We start from the raw sequence: 20,676 nt of genomic DNA on the forward strand, positions 1-20,676 counted from the left end.
AATATTTTTTTTATGAATTAAAATACCTTCTGACATATAACTGATATAACCTTTAGCAATAAATTGAACAAATTGCTAATAAAAATTACTGATAATTATTGATGATATAAGGTTTCAAGATGTCTATCTATATGACACAATTCTGTCTATTTATAAGCTCTTTACAACTTTAAACCGAGATAACAAATATTAAGTGATTTTTATGAAAACAGTTCTAATATTTTGGAAAGATCTAAAATTGAGATATCCACTAGATTTTCAAGACACCAGATACTCGACTTATTTATTCGCAGACCTTTACGGTGACGTATTGCTAACAACAAATTGACAAAAAAAATGACTGATAATTATAGATGATATAAGGTTTGAAGATGTCTATATATGATACAATTTTATTTATTTATAAGCTCTTTATAACTTTAAACCGAGATAACAAATATTAAGTGATTTGTATGAAAACAGTTCTAAGATTTTGGAAAGATCTAAATTTGAGATATTTCCTAGACTTACAAGACACCAGATACTCGGCTTATTTATTCGTAGATCTTTACGGTGACTTATCTCAATCCCAATCTGGTAGAGCTGGTCATTTGGATAGGAAATGTTCAACTGATCTCATTTCTCTTCTAACTTGCAAATCCTTTCATTAGATAATTCTCTTCAGGTTTTGTTGTTTTAATATATTGCACTTCTTAAGTCTCTAATTCATTTGATATTTGTGCTTTTGCTATTAATATGCAGTGGATTTATTTTATTAAAACAATGATATCTATTCTCATTACAATGTCATTAAGGATAATATTAGTCCCTAACGTTTACTAAAGTAAAACCTATATTTTCCATACACTATTTCTTTCAATAAGGATTCAGTAAAATTATAAAAGAATTATTTTTTTATTAAGGTAATTAAAACTGATTTATTTTTGCATTTATTGTTTTTTATATAATTGGTAATCTAGTGCAAATGTAACAAAAATTCAATTTGACGACATTAGTTCTGTTTTAAATTGTTGTTACAAAATATTACAGGATATAAGAGTGCGGTACCGAAGTTAATTCATTGACGTCATTACCACACCAAAAACGTATGTTGCATGTTCAACTGCGTTAAATTTTGTGTTGCATACAAAAAAAGATACTTTCACTTTGTGTTCGTTGGTTTCTCCACTCTATGTGCTGGCAGTAAAAGAGGTCATTAGGTCGTTGGTTCTGCAGGCACGTTGACAAATATAAAGAATTTCGATTGCAGTTCTTATTGTTTGCATGGCTTGTTCTCTGACCTCGAGGCGTTTTAGGTTCAAGTTCCAAATCTAAAAATAGCGAATAATAATAAAAAGAAAATTAGTTGAAATGTAAAAAAAAATTAAATAATTGAACTTTTTGTGCAATAAACTGCAAAAGAAAAAATTTCCCTTTTCAATGTGTCAAGTAGGAGTTCAAGTTTGTAGTTGCGACAAACTACAAGAGTTGTAGATACAAAGTTGATTATATCAGAGTTGGAATGAAAATTATTTTTTAAAAAACATATATTTAAAAAGAAGTTAAAATGTTTAAAATTGAACAAAGAAAAGGCTTTCACTCACTAAAAAATTGCAATAATATCAGTTATTTGGTTTAAAGTAAGTTTGGATCATTGTTGACCAAAATTTAATATAACTTAAGCACAAATTTTAGACAGATTATAGTATAGGTATTGAAATTGCGATTATAGCAATCGAAATAATGTTATATTAGTGGACAATTTTTTTTCGTTCTACGGAAGATTTTCTTACTGTTAATATGAAACCGAATCTAATCGTTTAAAGGCTACTTTTTTAACACAGCTGAGTACGATAAGGCAGTCAATTTTAAGCAACTACCAGATATTTATTTGCTCAATATACACAAAAAATGTACTCTTTAATAGTAACATTGGTTTAATAGTAATTTATTCTTATATATTAATAAAGAATGATAGTATTTAAAATGTAATACTTTACCTAAATTTGCTTCATCATATTGCTTTTGGATCATAATTAAAGTTTACATATTTTGAAAGTTCTTAGAAAAAAATATTTGATTATTTTACACAACACAATATACACATTATTACTTCATTATAACTAAATACAAAGGTTAATTAAAAAAAAACAACATATACCTTTCAAAAATATTTGAAATTATTCCTATTCTACAATATTTTAATGTTTATTTATTTTGGACAGTTTTATTTGTGTAGAATCTATGACGGTACTGTCATCACTGTCATCAGTTATCTCCCTGTATACATCATAATGTCCAGTAGCAGCATGTCCAAAATATCGTATACGTTTTATAGGATACATTGGCTGTCCAAAAGTGATGATACGTTTACCTCTGGTAAAAATTTCAAACTGTAATCTATATAACAAAGCGGCGGCTTTCAATTCTGATGCGGCACCATAAGTATTTGTTTGTGCCATATCATTACGATAATCCTCTATTGAGCTATAATTTTCACCAGTCTCATTACAAGTCCAATGCTGATATTCCGGCCAATTTGCACAAACCACATTGACCACATCTGATCGTACTCGCATACTGGCAACAGTATCGATACGGCCTAGTAGGCAGTATGCAATGCAGTGAAATAAACAGCTTCCATCAGATGGCATGTGTATAATTTCATGCATAATTTGTTCTCCATCAATGTCCAGTACTTCAGTTTGAGGCATTGGCTAAATTCGTTTAGCATCAGGCAGAAGTCTTGTGGCTTGGTTCTAATAGTTTTCTTCCTTCTGTTAATCATTTAAAATAGTTCTCAGTACCGCCATATATAAAAAAAGTATTTTTATTAATTATATTATTAATAATATGTTAAAATATATACTTTAATTAAATCAGTTAAGCAGGCTTCAAAAACAGGTTGATAAAAAAAATTAACACATAATTTTGAATTTATCGTAAATGATTTTATTATACACCGATGTTTTTTTTAAAATTTTAATTTGAAATATCAGTCAATTGCCTACTATTCTAATTCTCAAACTAATAGGTTCGTAATGTTAGTTTTGTTGTTGTAGGCCTCTAGTATCATCTTGTGCGACACTTTTGGGGGATGTTAAAGGGAACTTGGTCGTTTGCGACGAGTGGCTCCGGGACCTAGACCCGGTCGTTCTTGGAACCAATGAGTGATTGAGCACCCAAAACAGATCAAAAGAAAAAATTTATATAATATAAATATTATTATATATTATATATATATATTTATATATATGTATTTTTTTTATTGCTATCTTCATTATGATTTGAATTATAATATTATTTTATAATATATTATTATAAATTTGATATAAATATATATTATTATTAGACTTCTATCATATCAGTTTGATAAGGTTTTTATTTTTTTAATTAAAATGATCTGAAAGCCCTCTCAAAGTTAATTTCTGCCTTCAGTCCGGATTCATAATCTATAGTATAAATCATAATATGTTTATTGAAGATATATTAAACAATTACGAATTTGTTCTTAAGTAGTGCCTATATATTAAGTTATATGTATGCAACAAGAGTTATTTCCTATGAAAATTTTAAATAAATTATTTTTTTCTTTCTTTACAGGTAAGTTAAAAGAATATTACGTTTGTATATTAACAGGTTTGTAAGAAATTTAAAAAAAAAAAATAATAAAAAATATTAAAAATAACAGGTTTTGAGAATTTGCATTCTAAACCAAATTTTAAATGGTTATATCTTGGGCTCTGTTATTGATAGAGATCGAAATTTTATTGAATTTATTATATTCTAGGTACAGATTATGTACTGATCTTTTATTTAACAATATAATTAAATTTGTTGATATTTAGTTACTATAAATTAAATTTAATTAAATTAAGTTTTATTAAATTTTTTTTAAACATATACTCGTAGTTTTCATTTTTTCCATAAGTATATTTATTAACAAAAAAGCTCATTTAAATAATTTTAGCCAAATCGAAGGAGATAAGATTAAAATATAATTATGATTTTTAAGATAGTACTAACATTTTTCCATAGGTTGAACTAAACAACTGTAAATTAATATGAAATGCTTAAAGTGTGCTGCTAATGTTGTTAACATTTTCTGCTATAAATGTACGCTGTAAGCAACAGTCAATATAACAAATAATAAACAATAATTTTTGTTCTCTAGAACACTTAAATCATTCGCAGAAAATGTGCGGTTAACACAATATTAACACAATTAATGATAAAATATTCAATAGCAGAGATAACATATTACATATATGTTGTTTTTACTTTTCAAATTTAAATATTAAATTAAAATATTAATATTCTTTTAAATATTAATATAAAATGTAAAGGGCATTTAGTTAGTTAAGATTCATTAAGGTTCCATTGTAATTATAAGTCATAATCACATCATCATATTACTTCGATTTATTTCTTTTGTTGTTATAACCAGCCGCTTATACATATACTTAATATCATCAGCTTTCAAAATTGTCTAAACAATAATAAACAAACATATTTATGTTTCTGCAACATTTTTCTCTTATTTTCAACATAGTTTCATTTACAAATGTTTATAAACATAACAGCTGTCATCAACTTCTGTTTGCTAACCTTATTTTTATGTTTACTTTTATTGTCTTTATTGGAGACCTGCGCACTAAAACTAGAATTGTTGCTTTGGAATGATGGCAACAAATGTTGTGTAGTGTTTTGAGGTTATTATGTCACATTTGACGTCACTGTATGAAACTATTTCATATTGGAAATGTTGGAAAATGTATGTGCCAACAACGTTTATGACTGATTGATGTTAAATAACATATATAGTATATTGCAATGGAAATTCGGGAAATGAAGTTTAATGCAGATTTTATTGCTTTTGTTTTCTTTATAAATATTTTTTTATTTTATTTTTATTTTGTGCATTTTAAATAGAAAATTTAAGTAGGTAAATTGGATTTTTGCAGATTTGTTAACAAGAGATATTAATTCTTTTATATACTAAAGTATAAAAATTTAACAAGCTTTTAAAGTATGATGATATGGGATATATTTCGAAGTTATTTTCTCTATTAGCTTGAAGATTTATTATGATAATATTTAGTTTGTTTTGGTGTTTTGTTCGAAGACGGAGGAGTAAGTGTTTCACTGAAATATAAAGATATTAGATAGATACAAAGCATTGATAAGCTGTCTTACTGCACATTACAAATAAGCAGTAAGTGTTCCTTACCGGTTTTGAAAAGTTTGGTGCACGTTAAACATATCTTCAGGACTCTAAACTTTTAATATCAATGCCAAACCAATTCTTATTTCCAGTTCTAAGACGTGAAAGTCATAAATAACAAATCTTTGTTATGTCGTTCGGTTGCCCGTAATCTCAAATGACAATTTATTGGACTCGACGAACAGCGTTTTTAGAAAAACAAATATTGAAAACACAAAGTTAAGTGGATAGAGCACATCCTATGAGGTATGGAGATCGTAAAATGGGCTCTTCAGTAGAGTCTGCAAAATAGCTGCTCACCAGATCGACTTAAACAAACATCAATACATGGGTATTACCACATGTTATATATTACTGTATAAGTAATATATTATAAATGTATATTATACATGAATCTTCTTAAATATTTCATTTAAACCCTACGATGTGACTAAGATCACCAATGTCTGTATTACTATCAACAATAATATATATATATCTTTTTGTAATATTTACATTATATATATATTTGTACATAAATTAGAAAGAAATTAATATTATAGTCCTATAATTTGAAATAAAACTGTTTGGAGATTTTGATAGCACTTAGTTAATCGCGGACTGACGTCTCTCCAACGGAACTGCACCATATAGACAAACTTTGGCTTTTGACTATTTTTAGCGACAGACAAATAATAATTGGTCTGAATAATAATCTTTAGTAGCTAGTTCATTAGTAACAAATTTAAAATCTCTGATTTAGTTCATTAAAAGTAAATTGGAAATATCGAAAATAATTTCTGTGTCTACGGAGAACTGTATTACAGGACGACATTCTGCCAAGCTCGGCCTGTAGTGCCGAATTTTCTATAGTACATATATACTGGCGCTCGAAGATGACACACTGGAACTTTTGTTGCGCATATGTCCAGGTTTTTCTAGAACTAAGCTAACTTTTTTTTTGGTGCCCCATTCTATTACACTCTCGACAATATTTTCAACATAAGTATTGCTCAGATACTTGTATTTAACAATGCGTCTAGCTAAGAGATTCTAAAATACCCATCTTTCTACCTATAATTATGAGAAATATAGAACCGTAACGGTATTCTTAGTTGAGGAGATTTCGATCTTTTTTCCAATTCCACTATCGATCTATTTAATCAGGAAGTTGCTGATATGGATTTAAAAGTATCATTCCAGTGATTCTTAAGATTGTTTTAATTAAACAAAATATAATAAAAATTAATTGACACAAAATAATTTAATAAAAATTTTTTTTTAAATATTATTAAATATTATCTATTATATATCTATTAAATGTGTTATTTTTTTTATTTTTTTGTTTGTTTTTGAAGTCACTAAAACTAACAACGCTTCGGTATTCAGTGGCCTATCACTCTGAGTTCTTCATTACTTAATTTCCTTCACATTTGTACAATTCGTCAATTTTTCTTTTAAAAAAAAATAAATCTAAATAAATAAAAATAAATAAAAAATATTTTAAAATTGTCAACGTCATCTTGCCGGGCTTAAGAAAAAGTGTGTGAAAATTTGTTTTTTGTGTTACTTAATATTCATAAATTTATTTTCTATTTTTTATGTGAATTTCTCAGGGCGTGGGCGTGTTGAAACGCATAGATTATTAAATATTTCTCTGTCTAGTTTTGAAATGTCAAATTGTATTAGAAATGTTTTAATTGTGCCCGAAATCAAGTACAATTTCATCAAGACCAATAAAATGGAATATAAATAAATTTTCACCAAATTGATTGTTTTGCTCAAAATATAAAAGCTTCACATTTGTCATAATTTAGTCGATTTTGAAAATTGCTTGTCTTTTTGGCAACTCTTAAAATATTTCAATTTTCATTTCAATTTGCTTTCAATTCATTTATTTTTATTTTCACTATTTTTGCAAGAAAAAGTAATAAAAAAACGCTGCTAAATATGCTGAAGTGCCAGAGAATAACATAAAAATTTATGAATTCGCTAAGCTGGCAACATACCAATTAGGCTTTCCATTCGGATTTGTTTATACACAATTGTTGATAGGATTTTGACTTTAATTTGCTTTGTTTGATTGAAATTCACTCAAAATTTATTTGTTATGAATATATGATGATTTTATTTAAAAACAAATGTAAATATATTCTTAATTATTAATAAATTTTATGTTAATTGCTAATGGCAAATTTCTTTTATTTTTTAATTAATTTGAGAGATCCAATAAAAATAATTTTAATCTATTAAATATGATTTTAATAGATAAAAATTTAACTATAACTTTATTTTAAAATTGTTGTATTTTATTCATTATAATAAATAATTCAAAGAAACTCAATATTTGGTATTTATGAAATATTTAACCACTGATGATGGGTATTCGGCAATACTCGAAACAGCTGTATGGTCAGACAAAAATTTAATTAATTAAAATAATATAAAAAATAAAATTTTTGTTGTTGTAGTTCACTACTGTTCGAAAAATTCTCTTTATAAAATATTTAATGAATTAGAGCCTTAAGTATTTCAACATTTCAGAGATGGTAAATAAAAATAAGGTTTAGCTTTATTTAAAAAATTCGTTGCAGCACTTAAGCGATATTTTTTTAAATAGATAACAATAAGAGAGTTAATACAAATTAAAAAAATGTTAAGATTATTAAACAGATGAATCGAACATATTCAACTTTAAAATCTATGCCAGTGTTAAATATGCTTAAACGCCGCCGAAACCACTAATTAAACATATTTAATCGCGACAGTGCTTTAAAATCTTTAAGCAAATAGAATCAACAAACACTCAAAAAGATTAACATATATGAGAAGCAATAAATAATCAAAATATAAATGAGTTAAATATGTTTAACTTCATGAAATTTAATGATTGAATGCTATTTAAATAAGCTACGAGGATGAACTTAAAAACATAACACCTCTGTTCGGATGAGAGTATCATGGTAAGTGCAGTTAGAATGACTGTATCTATTACTTTCATTCGATGTTGAGTTCCATTTTCCAACCGGATGCTGTGATCCCAAAGAACAGAAGAGGTCTTAAATGAGTCTTGCTTCTTCTCAAGGCTAAAATTGTATCCAAACATAAAGCTTTAATTGGTACCAGCGCAATTCGTTAGAATAATCGTGGGTTATTTATTGTCGTCTTATTCTAACATCCCCATCGCCTCAAAGATCCTCGTGGTGACAAGCCTTAATATTAACCACTTTGAAACACAATGAGTTCTATACATTAATGGTACTTTGGACATTAAGCCAAGAAAGCTTGAAGACAGATTTTCGTATTTCATAAAATCAGTTAATCATTTTTTTTAGCAGTATTTGCTCAGACTATTTAAATATCTTGTTTACTAACTACCTGGCTGTGCTTGATAAGTCAAACTAACACAGGGTTGTTTCATAACTCTTAATTTGTAACTAATATTCTCACCCATAATTTAAGCCTCTACATCATTAACGAACTTTATTTGATATTTAAACAAAGTATCTTCAGTACCCTTATACATCATTTAAAATTGAAAGCAAGTTTTAGTTAATAAAAACTTAAGTAGAACTTAAGTGTTTAGTTTAAAGATCCAATCCTCTATGATATCCAGTTTTACTTTTTAGCCATGATGGCTTAATTGTGGCTGCATGTTTAGCTTACAAAAAGCACATAAGAATAAAAATCTCCTAACCAAAACAGTTACTGAATCCAAGGTGGGGATTAAATATAAAATAATTTTTTTAATATTATGGTTTCTTCTCACTTTTTGTTGAAGTATTTTCACTTGTTTTTATAGTTCGTATTAGTAAACTTGGTTGTGTTATCATTTAGTGGACTATACTTAAAAATTAATCAAATTAATTAAAGCAAATTAATTAATCAGCCTACTAACTACAATATCTTTGAATGCAATATATATTTTTATATTTATATATTTTTAATCTGATCTGTGATATATTATTTAAATCATTTATGTAACTCATTCATTTAAGCTCTGAGCTTAAAATTTAGCAGGAGATGAGCTCAACCCTTGGTACTTACACTCCCAAAAAAAAATTATTTACGAATAATTATATATAAGAAATAATTTCAAGACCACTGATGATGGGTATTTGGCAAGACTCGAAACAGCTAGATGGTCAGCCAAAAATACAATAATTAAAAATAAAAATGAAAATGTTTGTTATTGCAATTCAGTACTGTTCGAACCGTCTCTATTAAATACAATAGTTTTTATTAAGTAAAATAGTCACTACCGTTATATCGACGTTAAAATCAAATCACATTTAATATGAACTAATAATTATAATTTTATAGACCCAGTGCTTTAATTTCATTACTTGTCAGATTAAAGCTCTAATGCAGTCTACATATTTTTTCTTTTGTCGTTCATTAACTCTCCAAAAGACAATCTTCATTGATAATAACTATGCCATAAAGGAGTCTATATAGACGTTCCGGCGTAATTGAAATTAAATAATACCAGTTCCTCTAATAACGCTAGTTTAATTACTTGCAAATCAATGGGGATAATTTTTTGTAAATTCATTGAGTAATTTTAATACTTTACCTACACAATTTTCATCTGACATTGTCGAATTTTTTCTTTGATGATTTCATTATATTTTGATATAATTGACACATTGCCATACGTTGGAATGCGACATTTTAACACGGTTGTGTAGATCTTATAGTCATTCTAGCAATGATCAAGATCACTACCTGCAACTAAAGAATTATTTCTAAACTTGCTCTAAATTCTTTTAAATTTCTTAATATCTAAGTATAAATAACAATAAAATTAATCAAATTCAGATTAGTTTGAATTGATTTCCTCATAGTAAATATCATAAAATATTAAATAATTAAATACAAATGAAATTGTAAAATTATTACAAATTACCAAATTACTAGTTGAAAGCAATTCACATTCAATTAATGTAAGAATATTTCATTAAGAATTCCTTAACGGCAGCGAGTAAAATGAAAATTATAAGGCAAAGCGACACGTCACAAATTGGAAAATTTCATGAAAAGCAAGTGGAATGCCAAGAGGCCAGTGATTAAAAGAAAATTCTCACAGATAATTATGATATTTGCTCGAATTTTGAGGAGTGTGCTGGGCTGTTTATAATTTTTTTCATATAATTTATTTCATTTTATTTTATTTGTTTTATTAAAAATAAATTGAAAACAAAGAACCAAAGTAGACAGTCGCTTGGTGTGCTTAAAGATCTTCTAATTTTCATTATGTCGACGCAATGAGTTGAAAACATTTTCCGAGCCGGAAAATTCTTAACGAACTGCGATCATTTAGTTTAGCAAGTGTTGGCGTGGCGAGCAAAACACTTGCCGGATTTTTTCTATTGCTCTACAAACAAATTTTTTGTGAATAGTAAAAAAATTAAAAATAATTTAAATTTAAATATAAAAAATTCAATTAAAAAATTTGTATTAAAAATTTTATATAAATTTAAAAAAAAACTACATCAAAATTAATTTAAAGAAGTACAACGTTTAATTGAGTTGTCAGTAAAAAATGGCTTTTGCAATCAAAAGTTTTGTTAGAAGAAAGTAACGCTGTTGACGTCATTAATGCGGTTCTTATAGTGCGATTAACTGTGAAACGCGTTCAAACCAAAATATGTCATTTATAAAAAGAGTGCTTTGAGCTGCAAGCAAGTAAGCGATCCGGTCTTACGTGCACTTCAATCTATAAATACCTCGGCTTTCGTGTATGTGTACTTGCCCCAATAAACTGCATAATCTTGCTTAGTGAGATTAGTACAAACATAAGTAGTACAAGTACATATATATAAATATAAATCTTTGTATACATATTTATATATAGATATATATCAAACCGATTTCAGTGGCATAAAATGTGCATGTGTCAATTTCTGTCTGTGGTTAAGTGTATTAGCATAATATGTTTTGTTCTGTAGTAAAATTATTTGTTATATTATTTGTGTCTTGTGTCGTCGATGCTGCTATTTTGTGTTAATAATATTAAGAAAAAAATTAAAAAAAAAAATAATAAAAAAAAAATTAAAAAAGCATTTTAAGAAAATAAGAGAAAATAAAATGAATTATTTTTATAAAGAAAATAACAAAAACAATTTTTCGAAGAAGTGTTTTTCAGCTAAAAGCTATTGTGATTTTTTTTTATTTAAAATTTTTTTAAATTTTATTTTGTCACATATTTTCTTTATAAATTGTTTTTGGTTTCAGCATTTTTTTTATTTATTTTAATTTTTTTTTTTGTTTTTCTAAAATATGCGAGTTCATTTACTAAGGCAGTTCATTTCAAATTGAAATAAATAATAAAAGAAATACTCAAATATGTGTTCAAAGTGCATTTATATAATAATTAATTTTATTAAATTTAATTATTCAATATAATTTCGCAAATATGCATATATAATATATATCATAAATATGAAATAAATATATATAATAATATATATATGTCATTTTTATAGTAAATCATTTGCTGCTGAATTCAATTTCATTTCTAAATAATTGATGTGTTCTTAAATGTGCTTCAGTCTCTGGTGTGTGTGTCTATTATATATGCAAAAAAGATAAAAATTTAATAAGCAGCAGTGCCCTTGAGTTACAAACTCAGAGTCAGTATTGTGTTTCATACTTCATACGTTTACACATCTCCACTGTGAGCCTGTAAATGGAATGCATGCATGGCATACATCTCGGCGCACGGTAGCTTAACGCAAGCTCCTAGGTAAGGTATAAAACAGCCCAAACAGTTTTGGTATTTTAATGATAATCTAAATATTTATATTATAAGCATTTTACGTTTTTATTATATAAGATAAATAATATGAGTTTCGAAAGCATTTATTTTTTTTTTTGAATTTTTCGAAAGTGGTTTTATTGTGTTTTTCATTTAAAATATTTTGTACATATATTTTTCTATCTTTTTTTTTTTGCCTTCTAATTTTTTGTATATAATTAAAATATTTGTTGCCATGTACTCAAAATTTGTTCTAATTACTTTAAGTGAACAAGAAAAAAAATTAATACATTTATATACATGTATATAAATATGTATATATATATTTTAAGACAACTCGTGCACAGTATAAAAATATTTCAGTTTTTTATTGGAGCAACTTTTTTAACAATTACATAGTTTACTTCAATATAAATTTATTTTGGTTAATGGATTTCATAATAATATAATTCAATAATAATTTAATCTATTAAATCAAAACAGTAGTAATTATTAATTTTTGTAATAATTTTTATAAACAACAAAACATTTTTGAAAAAAATTCTTCATACCTGCATAAACATTATTAAAAGCTAGCAGATTTTCCAAAGAGCCTATTATTTAATAATGTGTTTTTGTTTTTATTTTAATAAGCAGTGTTTATTAAAAAAAAATTAATTACAATTTGCAATAATTAATTATTTTTTAAATTTAAAATGATTTAAAATTTTTATAAAACATACAATTTATGTTAATATGTAATATTTATTATATCAAAAAATTAATTACATTTTTAAATAATTAACTATTTTTTAAATTTAAAATGATATAGTTTTTTTATATAAAATAAAATTTATAACAGTAAACAATATTTATTTGACACATTAATTTAATAATAATCGTTTTAAAACATTTATTTAGATTTTTAATGATACCTATGAAAAAAAAACGATATCTTGTATAAATAAAATAAGTTAAGTGTAAAATAATGAGCAAATAAAATTATTTCTCAGAAAAAAAATGCTATAAAAATATTTGAATATTCTAATGAAGCAATAAAATATTATAAAAACCAATAAATAAGTTAAGAGAACTATTTAGAAAAATAAAAGTGATAAATAACTGATGTTAAAATTAAAATTAATAAAAAATGCTAATAAAATAATATGAAACTCTAGAAATTTAATATAAAATTCTAATAATATAACATATAAAATAATAAAAAATTATAAATTCAAGTAAATAATTAAGAAATTTATTTATAAAATTACTAAAAAATTAGTAAATTAAATTACGTGAATAAATTAAGTAAATTAATATAAGTAATAAATAATAAAATTTTATTAATTTTAACATATAAAATAATAAAAAATTATAAATACAAGTAAATAATTAAGAAATTTATTCATAAAATTATTAACAAATTAGTTTATAAATTAAGTAAATTAAATTAATTAATAAATAATAAAATTTTATTGATTATAAGTAAATAATAATAAATTCTAGTGATTCAATTTAAAATAAAGATAAATTAATAAAATTATTAGAAAATTAAGCAAATAATTTAAATTAATAAATAGTAAAATATTATCAATTACAATAACCTCTTAAAATTGAAATTAAAACTTTATTAATAAAATGATTAATACATTCATTTATAAATTAAGTAAATAAATTAAATTAATAAATAACAAAATTTTATTAATTATAAATTAATTACAATAAATTCTAGCGATACAATTCAAAAGAAAATCAAAAATTTATTAATAAAATTATTAATATATAATAAAGTTTTATTAATTATTAATAAATTATAATAAATTCTAATGATACAATTTAAAATGGAATTATTAATAAATTAATTTGCAAATTAAGTAATTTAATTTAATTAATAATCTTTATTCCAGTGTTGCGTTCAGTGGAATTCCTGTTAGTCTGCATTTTTCTATTGTATTAGTAGAGTAGATTAAGGGTTTGATTTAATATTAAATTTTATTATTTTGTTTTAAGTATACGAAACTTATTTACAAATAAGTAAAGTAATTTTACTGAATTTAATGATTTGATGTTAATGCGTTTGGTTTTTAACGCCCTGACATCATATTGTCTAATTCCCTAAACTAGGTAAACTTTAGGACCTGGATCTGGAAATTGAATAACAAACCTTCCGTAAAATTGTGTCGAGAAATTTCTCTCTTTCGTATACGTCCATGCCATATTTTAATTTTACTATATACCGCTTTATTAATTTGTTTCTGCTGTGAAATATATTTCGATCATAATACTAGAAACAGAAGAAATTTCAATTTAAAGAATTTGGGATTGATTGCAGCATATCTCAGTTTTTATTATGCATTTCTGCCAGAATATATAAAATTAGCTTTATATGCCATATATAAATTTCATTATCAATATCATTCCAAACAAGTTCACTCAAAATTGCAACGTTCTAGCACCAATCAGTTCTTCGGATTCAATCATTTTATTTTTTCTAAGAATAAAATTTTATTTTATGACTTTAAACAATCTGCAACCGATCAATGGCATTATTTGGTATTAAAACAGCTTGTATACATGAAAATCCGAAATAGACAAAAATAAAAAGAAATAATATAAAATAAAAAAAAAAAATAGAGATACGCAACAGAAAGAGAAGAAATACCTACTGGAAAGTGTTAGGCAAATATTTTTATAAGAAGAAGACTGAGTTATACGACTACGAAGAACATATTTCATACCTGGTTAAAGGCCGTCAAGTAAACAAAATGTAATATTTAAATAAAAACAATAAGAAATCGAGGCAAAAAACGAAAAACAGATGGAAATCGGCCGTGGGAAAGTGCAGAGGAGGTGTAGATTTGTGGAACTGTGAAATTAGCAGAGAAACGTTTGTTTGGGGTTTCTTTTATTTATTGTTTTTATTATTTATTATTTTATTTATTTTTCTTTATACTATTATATACACAAAGTACACGAAAAGTACATAAAAGATACATCAAAAGAAAATAAATAATATTTTAATTATTTATGTTTAAAAGTAAATAAATAGAATAAATGTTTTAGTATGAGGAGTTTTTAATGAAAATATTATGTGTTGACTTATTAATAATATTAAGTTTCGTTAAAATTTTATTCCAGTTGAATGAAGTCAATATGTGTTTGAGGTATTTTAATAGTGATTTGTATAAACAATATTATTATTAATATTATAATACTAAATTATATTTTATTTGCAAGAACAATGTAATATCTTTTTGAGTACCTATCATAAACGACTGCCCGTGCACTTCTTATAGAATCTCAAATAATTCAAAATGGAGTTAATATCTTAATATGAGACTTATCTAAAATATGGATGATGCTTATATCATAGAGACATGCCTTCTATATATTCTTCTATTGTATATGTTTGGCTTAAACATATAGAGGACCAATTTAATGAAGTTCCATAAAGTACCACTATAAATATTCGTTCTAATGCTATAAAATGTTTAGATGGACTTTACTGGTATTATCAATAAAGTGAATTCTTGAAAGTTTTTACCTATTAGAATTATTGGATACATCCATTTCCACAAATATCTCAGCGTCAGAATATATTGTTGTTTCTATTATCAGTGTATGGCTGATGAGAGATGAGAAAGAGAGATGCTTTAATCCTGAATTTTCATAAATTTTAATTCAGCTATTTATAATATTAATTGTTTTATACTAAATATATTGTACATTCACTCAAAAATATAATTTGGATGATTTAAATAAATATTAACTAAAACTCAGTTCAAAATATTCAGTTCAAAATTGGTCAGGTCCATTTAACCTGTATGTGGTTTTTTTCTAAGTCTTCTGTCAAAAAGTACCAGGTATCGTTTATTTCAAATGTCCTCGAAAAGGGATTGTCAAAACTCTTCTTATCATTAAGTAGGTAACACTGTTTTCCATACTCACTCGGAATTTAAGTGTCACTTGTCATTTAGTTGGTTTACAGTGTGCCATTTTGGTCATTTATCTCAATTTATTGATTAATAATATCGAATAAAGTATCTCTCAAATTTTATTCATTAAAAATATTAATGATTTTTTCATCTAAGTTGAATTCGATTCAAATTGAAAAATTGTTTTAGATTTAACAGAAATAAAGAAAATATAAACTATCAATTAATCAATATTCTTTGTTTCCGGATATATAATAATATTTCTTTTCTTGAAATCGGGTCATGTCATCTTTGACGTCAGCCTCAAAAAAAGCAATGCTATTTTGATAGTGCTTATTCCATTTCCTCATATATTCTTAGTAGGTAAAATATAACTACGGAATAATATATAACTAATTGAGTCTCTTTCTAAGTAGACTTCATCTAGAACAATGTGACGATGGACCAACTCTTTCCCACACTTCTGATTGGCTCCTTTTTTTTTTTGTGTTTGAGACATATTGTATTTATAAAAATATTAAATTTTTAGGAAATTGTTATTTTATATTAAGTTTTTAGATAAATTAATAATATATCAACGAAATAGATATACAAAAAATTAAAATTAAAAATATCATGAGAACTTAGAATAACTATATAGGTGAAACACCCAATATTTTAGGCGTGGATTTAGACAAGGCTAAACATAGACATAATAATAGATAAAAGTTGTTCTAGTGTCTTTCCAACGTGCAGCAGTAGATATATAATACAGGGCATACTATATAGTAGATCAAGTTTAGCTCCATGCTATCTGTAGTCGAGTGTCCTGTTTGAATAGATATTAACCTAGTACGAGTATAATTAGTCGAGTATTAATCTATTATGCTTCTGATTTATTTCTGTGTATCAAGTTAGAGGTTCTACATTTTGAGTAATATAGCTAGGTAGATCTATTGATATAGGTGATTGATATTCATCAAAATGATTTTTGAACATAGTTCCAACATTGTGAAAAATCTTTTAAGGCGAGTTTCACAATTTCTAATTTCAACTTATATGATGCATTTGGCAGATAGACTGATTGAGAAATGGCCTTTAAGTTATTAGCAAATTTTCACTTATAGCTGCTGTCGATCGAGATGTCTTTCTTAATATAGATATTCGTTTAGTTTTTTGCTTTAGAATAGAAAAAAGACAAACGAGGTCATGTGGGATGAGTAGAATGTTTAGTGGATCCTTAAATTTCTTTAAATAAATTCCTCCATGACTAAAGATCACCGCGGACTACTCAAAACTATACTGAGTAAAAGATGGAGCCCAAATCTTGCATCTTAGCATAGTCTAGTGTTACCAACTTTAAAGTTACCAACTTTTTTTACCAAAATTTTTTCATATTTCTCATTGCAGATGCTTTTTAGACCGAATGTACAGGAACTATAATTGTTACCCCTGAGCTTACGCACCCAACAATCCATTTTATATTTTGTGGTTTCGTTTGAGAATTTCTTTTGTTTTGCGATTTTGTTTAGTGGAGACCTTTTGCGGGAGGAGGTGAAGGCAAGTTTCTAGTGCAACCACCATATTTTTTCATTTGAATTATTTCAAAGTCAAGGCTTGAGAGAAAAACTGCACATAACAAGTTAAACGCTTAGTGACATCGATGCTTAAAATTAAATTAGCAGAAAAGTTTATAAACATTTTTTATGCGCTGCTCATGTTCTTTTGACGTAGACTGCCTGCCATTTCTCAGTTTAGAAACCTATTAAGAAAATGTTGTAGCGGCGCGAAGAGGTAAAAAGCGCGGTTAGAAAAGTTATTTTATTAAAAAAAACTTATGGAAACCAAGAAAAATTTTTAATATTTCATTATGTAACGATATCGGGTGTGTAACTTTTTTTTATTCACATTTGTGTTCATAATTAGCCACATAAGTGCCACATATTGTGTTCAGTGTTCAATTAATTTTAATTGTGGAGGGGTGATATATTAATTTAGCTTCAAGACGAGTGCTAATCTTGTAGCAGCATCTGTGCGTGTCCGCTCTAGCATGCACGCATCGCAGAATGTGCGTGCACCTGCAGAAATGCGGCAAAAAAAGAAGAGGTGCGTTCCAACAGAAAATTTTACTTGAACTTACTTAAATGTATAGTTAAAGAAATTAATCCCAAATTGTGTTAAAATTAAATTAATATTTTGTTTTTTCTTTTTTTCTCTTATTTTCTTTTTTTTTTCTTTTCTTCCATATCTTCTAATTCCTCCTCAATGCAATCGATTCCAGACAAAAACAATTCATTATGCAAGATCGCTACCAGATGACGTAACTACTAATTATTTAATTTGTTTACTTAAATTAGTGAAAATTTTTAATTCTTTTACTACAATTATTATTTTTGTGCTGAAGTGTTTATTGTAGCAAATTCCTATGTTAATATTAGTAGTGGCAAAGTATGTAGGAGACCCAACGTGGGAAGATATCAGACACTCCTCACTATGTTACACGAAACACATATTTCATTGGAAAAATATACAAAACAGTGTTTTCTAAGAAAATTTCTTTTCACTTTATCGTAGGCTAAAATAAATTTAATCCATAACAAAGGGTATAGGAAAATCCCCCTTTTGACTATATTCCAAAAATATTATTTTTAATAATTTTGCTAAATCGCTTAGTTATAAAGTTTTAGACTAAAATTTAATTTAATATATAAATGTGCACCTTACTAACACTTTAAAAATAACGGAAACTATCGTCGTGTTCCACAATGTGTGTCGATGAAGATAGTAGATAGAAATATATCACTATTAACATTGGACTGGCTTTCAGTCAACGATATACATTCCTTCAGTTAATGCCGGGCTTTAGTGAGCCCACTTACCATAAAATAGTCTGCAAGTACCATCGATCTAACTATTTTTGACAATACAGTTACAAGTAGTTGGGAGAGCGACTAATGCGTCAAAAATGTGGATGCTCCGACTTCGTGTTGAAACCTCTACATTCGCTTGAATACGAAAACGTCGATTAAAAGATTTTTATCTACTATCTGCTATATTACATAATTTTTTTATTTTTTTTTCATTTCATTAGAGAAGCAATATTTTTTAAGATGCTGTACGAATTTCCTATTCATGCTGTTCATTACCTATTCTCTGTCGCGGGTTCACTCAGGAACCGATTTTTTATACCCAACTCGCAAGACACTATGCCTACATATTATTTCTAAACCACTAAGGTTTCTAGATGTTCTTTAAGAATGATCTTTCAAAAGTAATACCAAATAGGTATTACTTCTTAAGAACAAAGATGAGGTCTTACCACTCTATCTCTCAACTTTTATATATTCTCGTTGTCTTATTTTCGTGACGTCGCAGTTGTTTCATAAATGCTGGGATTATTTAATTGACATCTCTTGACTGTCTTTAGAGTATAATACAACTCTGAATAGATCCCAAATTATTTTGGTTAAGTCGGTTTTAAGTGTGATCAAATTAATTGGTGTCTAAAATCATACACGAAGATTCAAACTTAATTAATAAATTTTTCAATGGATAAGGAATTTTTAGGTCAGATTAAATTAATTGGCACTAATCATTATGTATAGTTGTTAAATGATCATTAATAAGTTTTTTTTTCGTTTGAGTTTAACTAGTTGGTATAAAGACATTCTGCGTACATCTCTCGATTTTTTGTGATAACAGTAAGAAATGTAGTTTCCAAACGTAAACTATTCCAAACGTTCATAGTTTGGAGTTCCAAGCTAAGGCGGTTAAACGAGTGGTAAAAGAGTTCCACATCTTCGAAGGTCTTAGTTCTATTGCTAGTTATTCCTTATTTTCCAGATAGAAAATGACTTTAAGGCTATGAGACTTCAAGGCTTCAGACAATCATATATTTGATTTTTTTTTCGAATTCTGACATTGGATCATAATAAAAACCACATTCTATATACTAATTATTTAAGTATGTAATGACGACAATTTTTTCAAATATTTACAAATACACTAAACTTCATAAAATAAATTTTTAACTATATTCTGTTGAACTTTATGACTTATCTTGAATTTATTTAAATAAAAATTAAATAAATTAAAGAAATTATTTTCAAGTTATTTATAACATAAATTATTTTCCGATTATTCGTTTTGCAAAAATTATTGTAATTATATAAACAGAAAAATACCAAAATACCGGAAATTTAATTCTTACAAGTGAAGAAAACAAATGTGCTGTGCTTAATTTTCCGATTGTTTAAGGGAAATATGAAATTACGTCATTAAAAACACTTTTACTAAACAATGAGTGGGAAAAATAAAAAAAAAAATTATTAAAAAAACAACTAAACTCCATTTCATGTAAATTGTCCTGATAGGCTAATTTATTTGCATGTGTTGATTTACTCAAGGAGAAAGAAATGTATAATTTTTTTTTTTGTGTACTGGTTGCAATGTCAAAGAAAATTATATATCCTTAGTGTACACTAAATGGTGTGCGTGTAGAAGGTTTTATGCTGAATTCATATTCACAAAAATACTTATTCGTATATATAAACAGTATGGGATTTTTTTGATTTTTTTTATTTTTGTAGCGTAAATTTTGCTAGGATTACATGCATTAAAATTAAGTTTTTCCATTATTTCAGAAAGAACTTAAATATTTTGTAAAAAAGTTATTGATTTTTGTTAAGCGTGAATAATAAAATTGTGTTTATGAATAAGTAATTAGATCAAAACTGCTCTAGAGCTGTGGGGATTACGATTGTGCTGTATCATCCACCATCAAGACAAATCAAAATTACAGGGATATTACTTTAAGATGTAGATTAAAAGAGTCATAATAT

At 26.1% G+C, this 20,676-nt stretch overlaps 2 protein-coding genes across 4 annotated transcripts in view; both read right to left on the reverse strand.

Annotated features, from left to right (window-relative positions):
* Positions 1-20,676, reverse strand: part of LOC119670810 (potassium voltage-gated channel protein Shaker-like) — a 536,527-nt gene that overhangs the window by 451,736 nt on the left and 64,115 nt on the right. The gene's annotated exons all lie outside the window — the stretch shown is intronic.
* Positions 957-2,791, reverse strand: LOC119670816. The gene is made up of 3 exons (XM_038081235.1): positions 2,141-2,791; positions 1,980-2,040; positions 957-1,310 (listed from the first exon to the last, which is right to left on the reverse strand). Exon 1 carries the CDS (start codon positions 2,691-2,693, stop codon positions 2,181-2,183), a length of 513 nt encoding a protein of 170 aa, XP_037937163.1. The 5' UTR covers positions 2,694-2,791; the 3' UTR covers positions 957-1,310; positions 1,980-2,040; positions 2,141-2,180.

The sequence above is a fragment of the Teleopsis dalmanni genome, chromosome 1, assembly GCF_002237135.1.
Source record: "Teleopsis dalmanni isolate 2A chromosome 1, ASM223713v2, whole genome shotgun sequence".
NCBI lineage: Eukaryota > Metazoa > Arthropoda > Insecta > Diptera > Diopsidae > Teleopsis > Teleopsis dalmanni.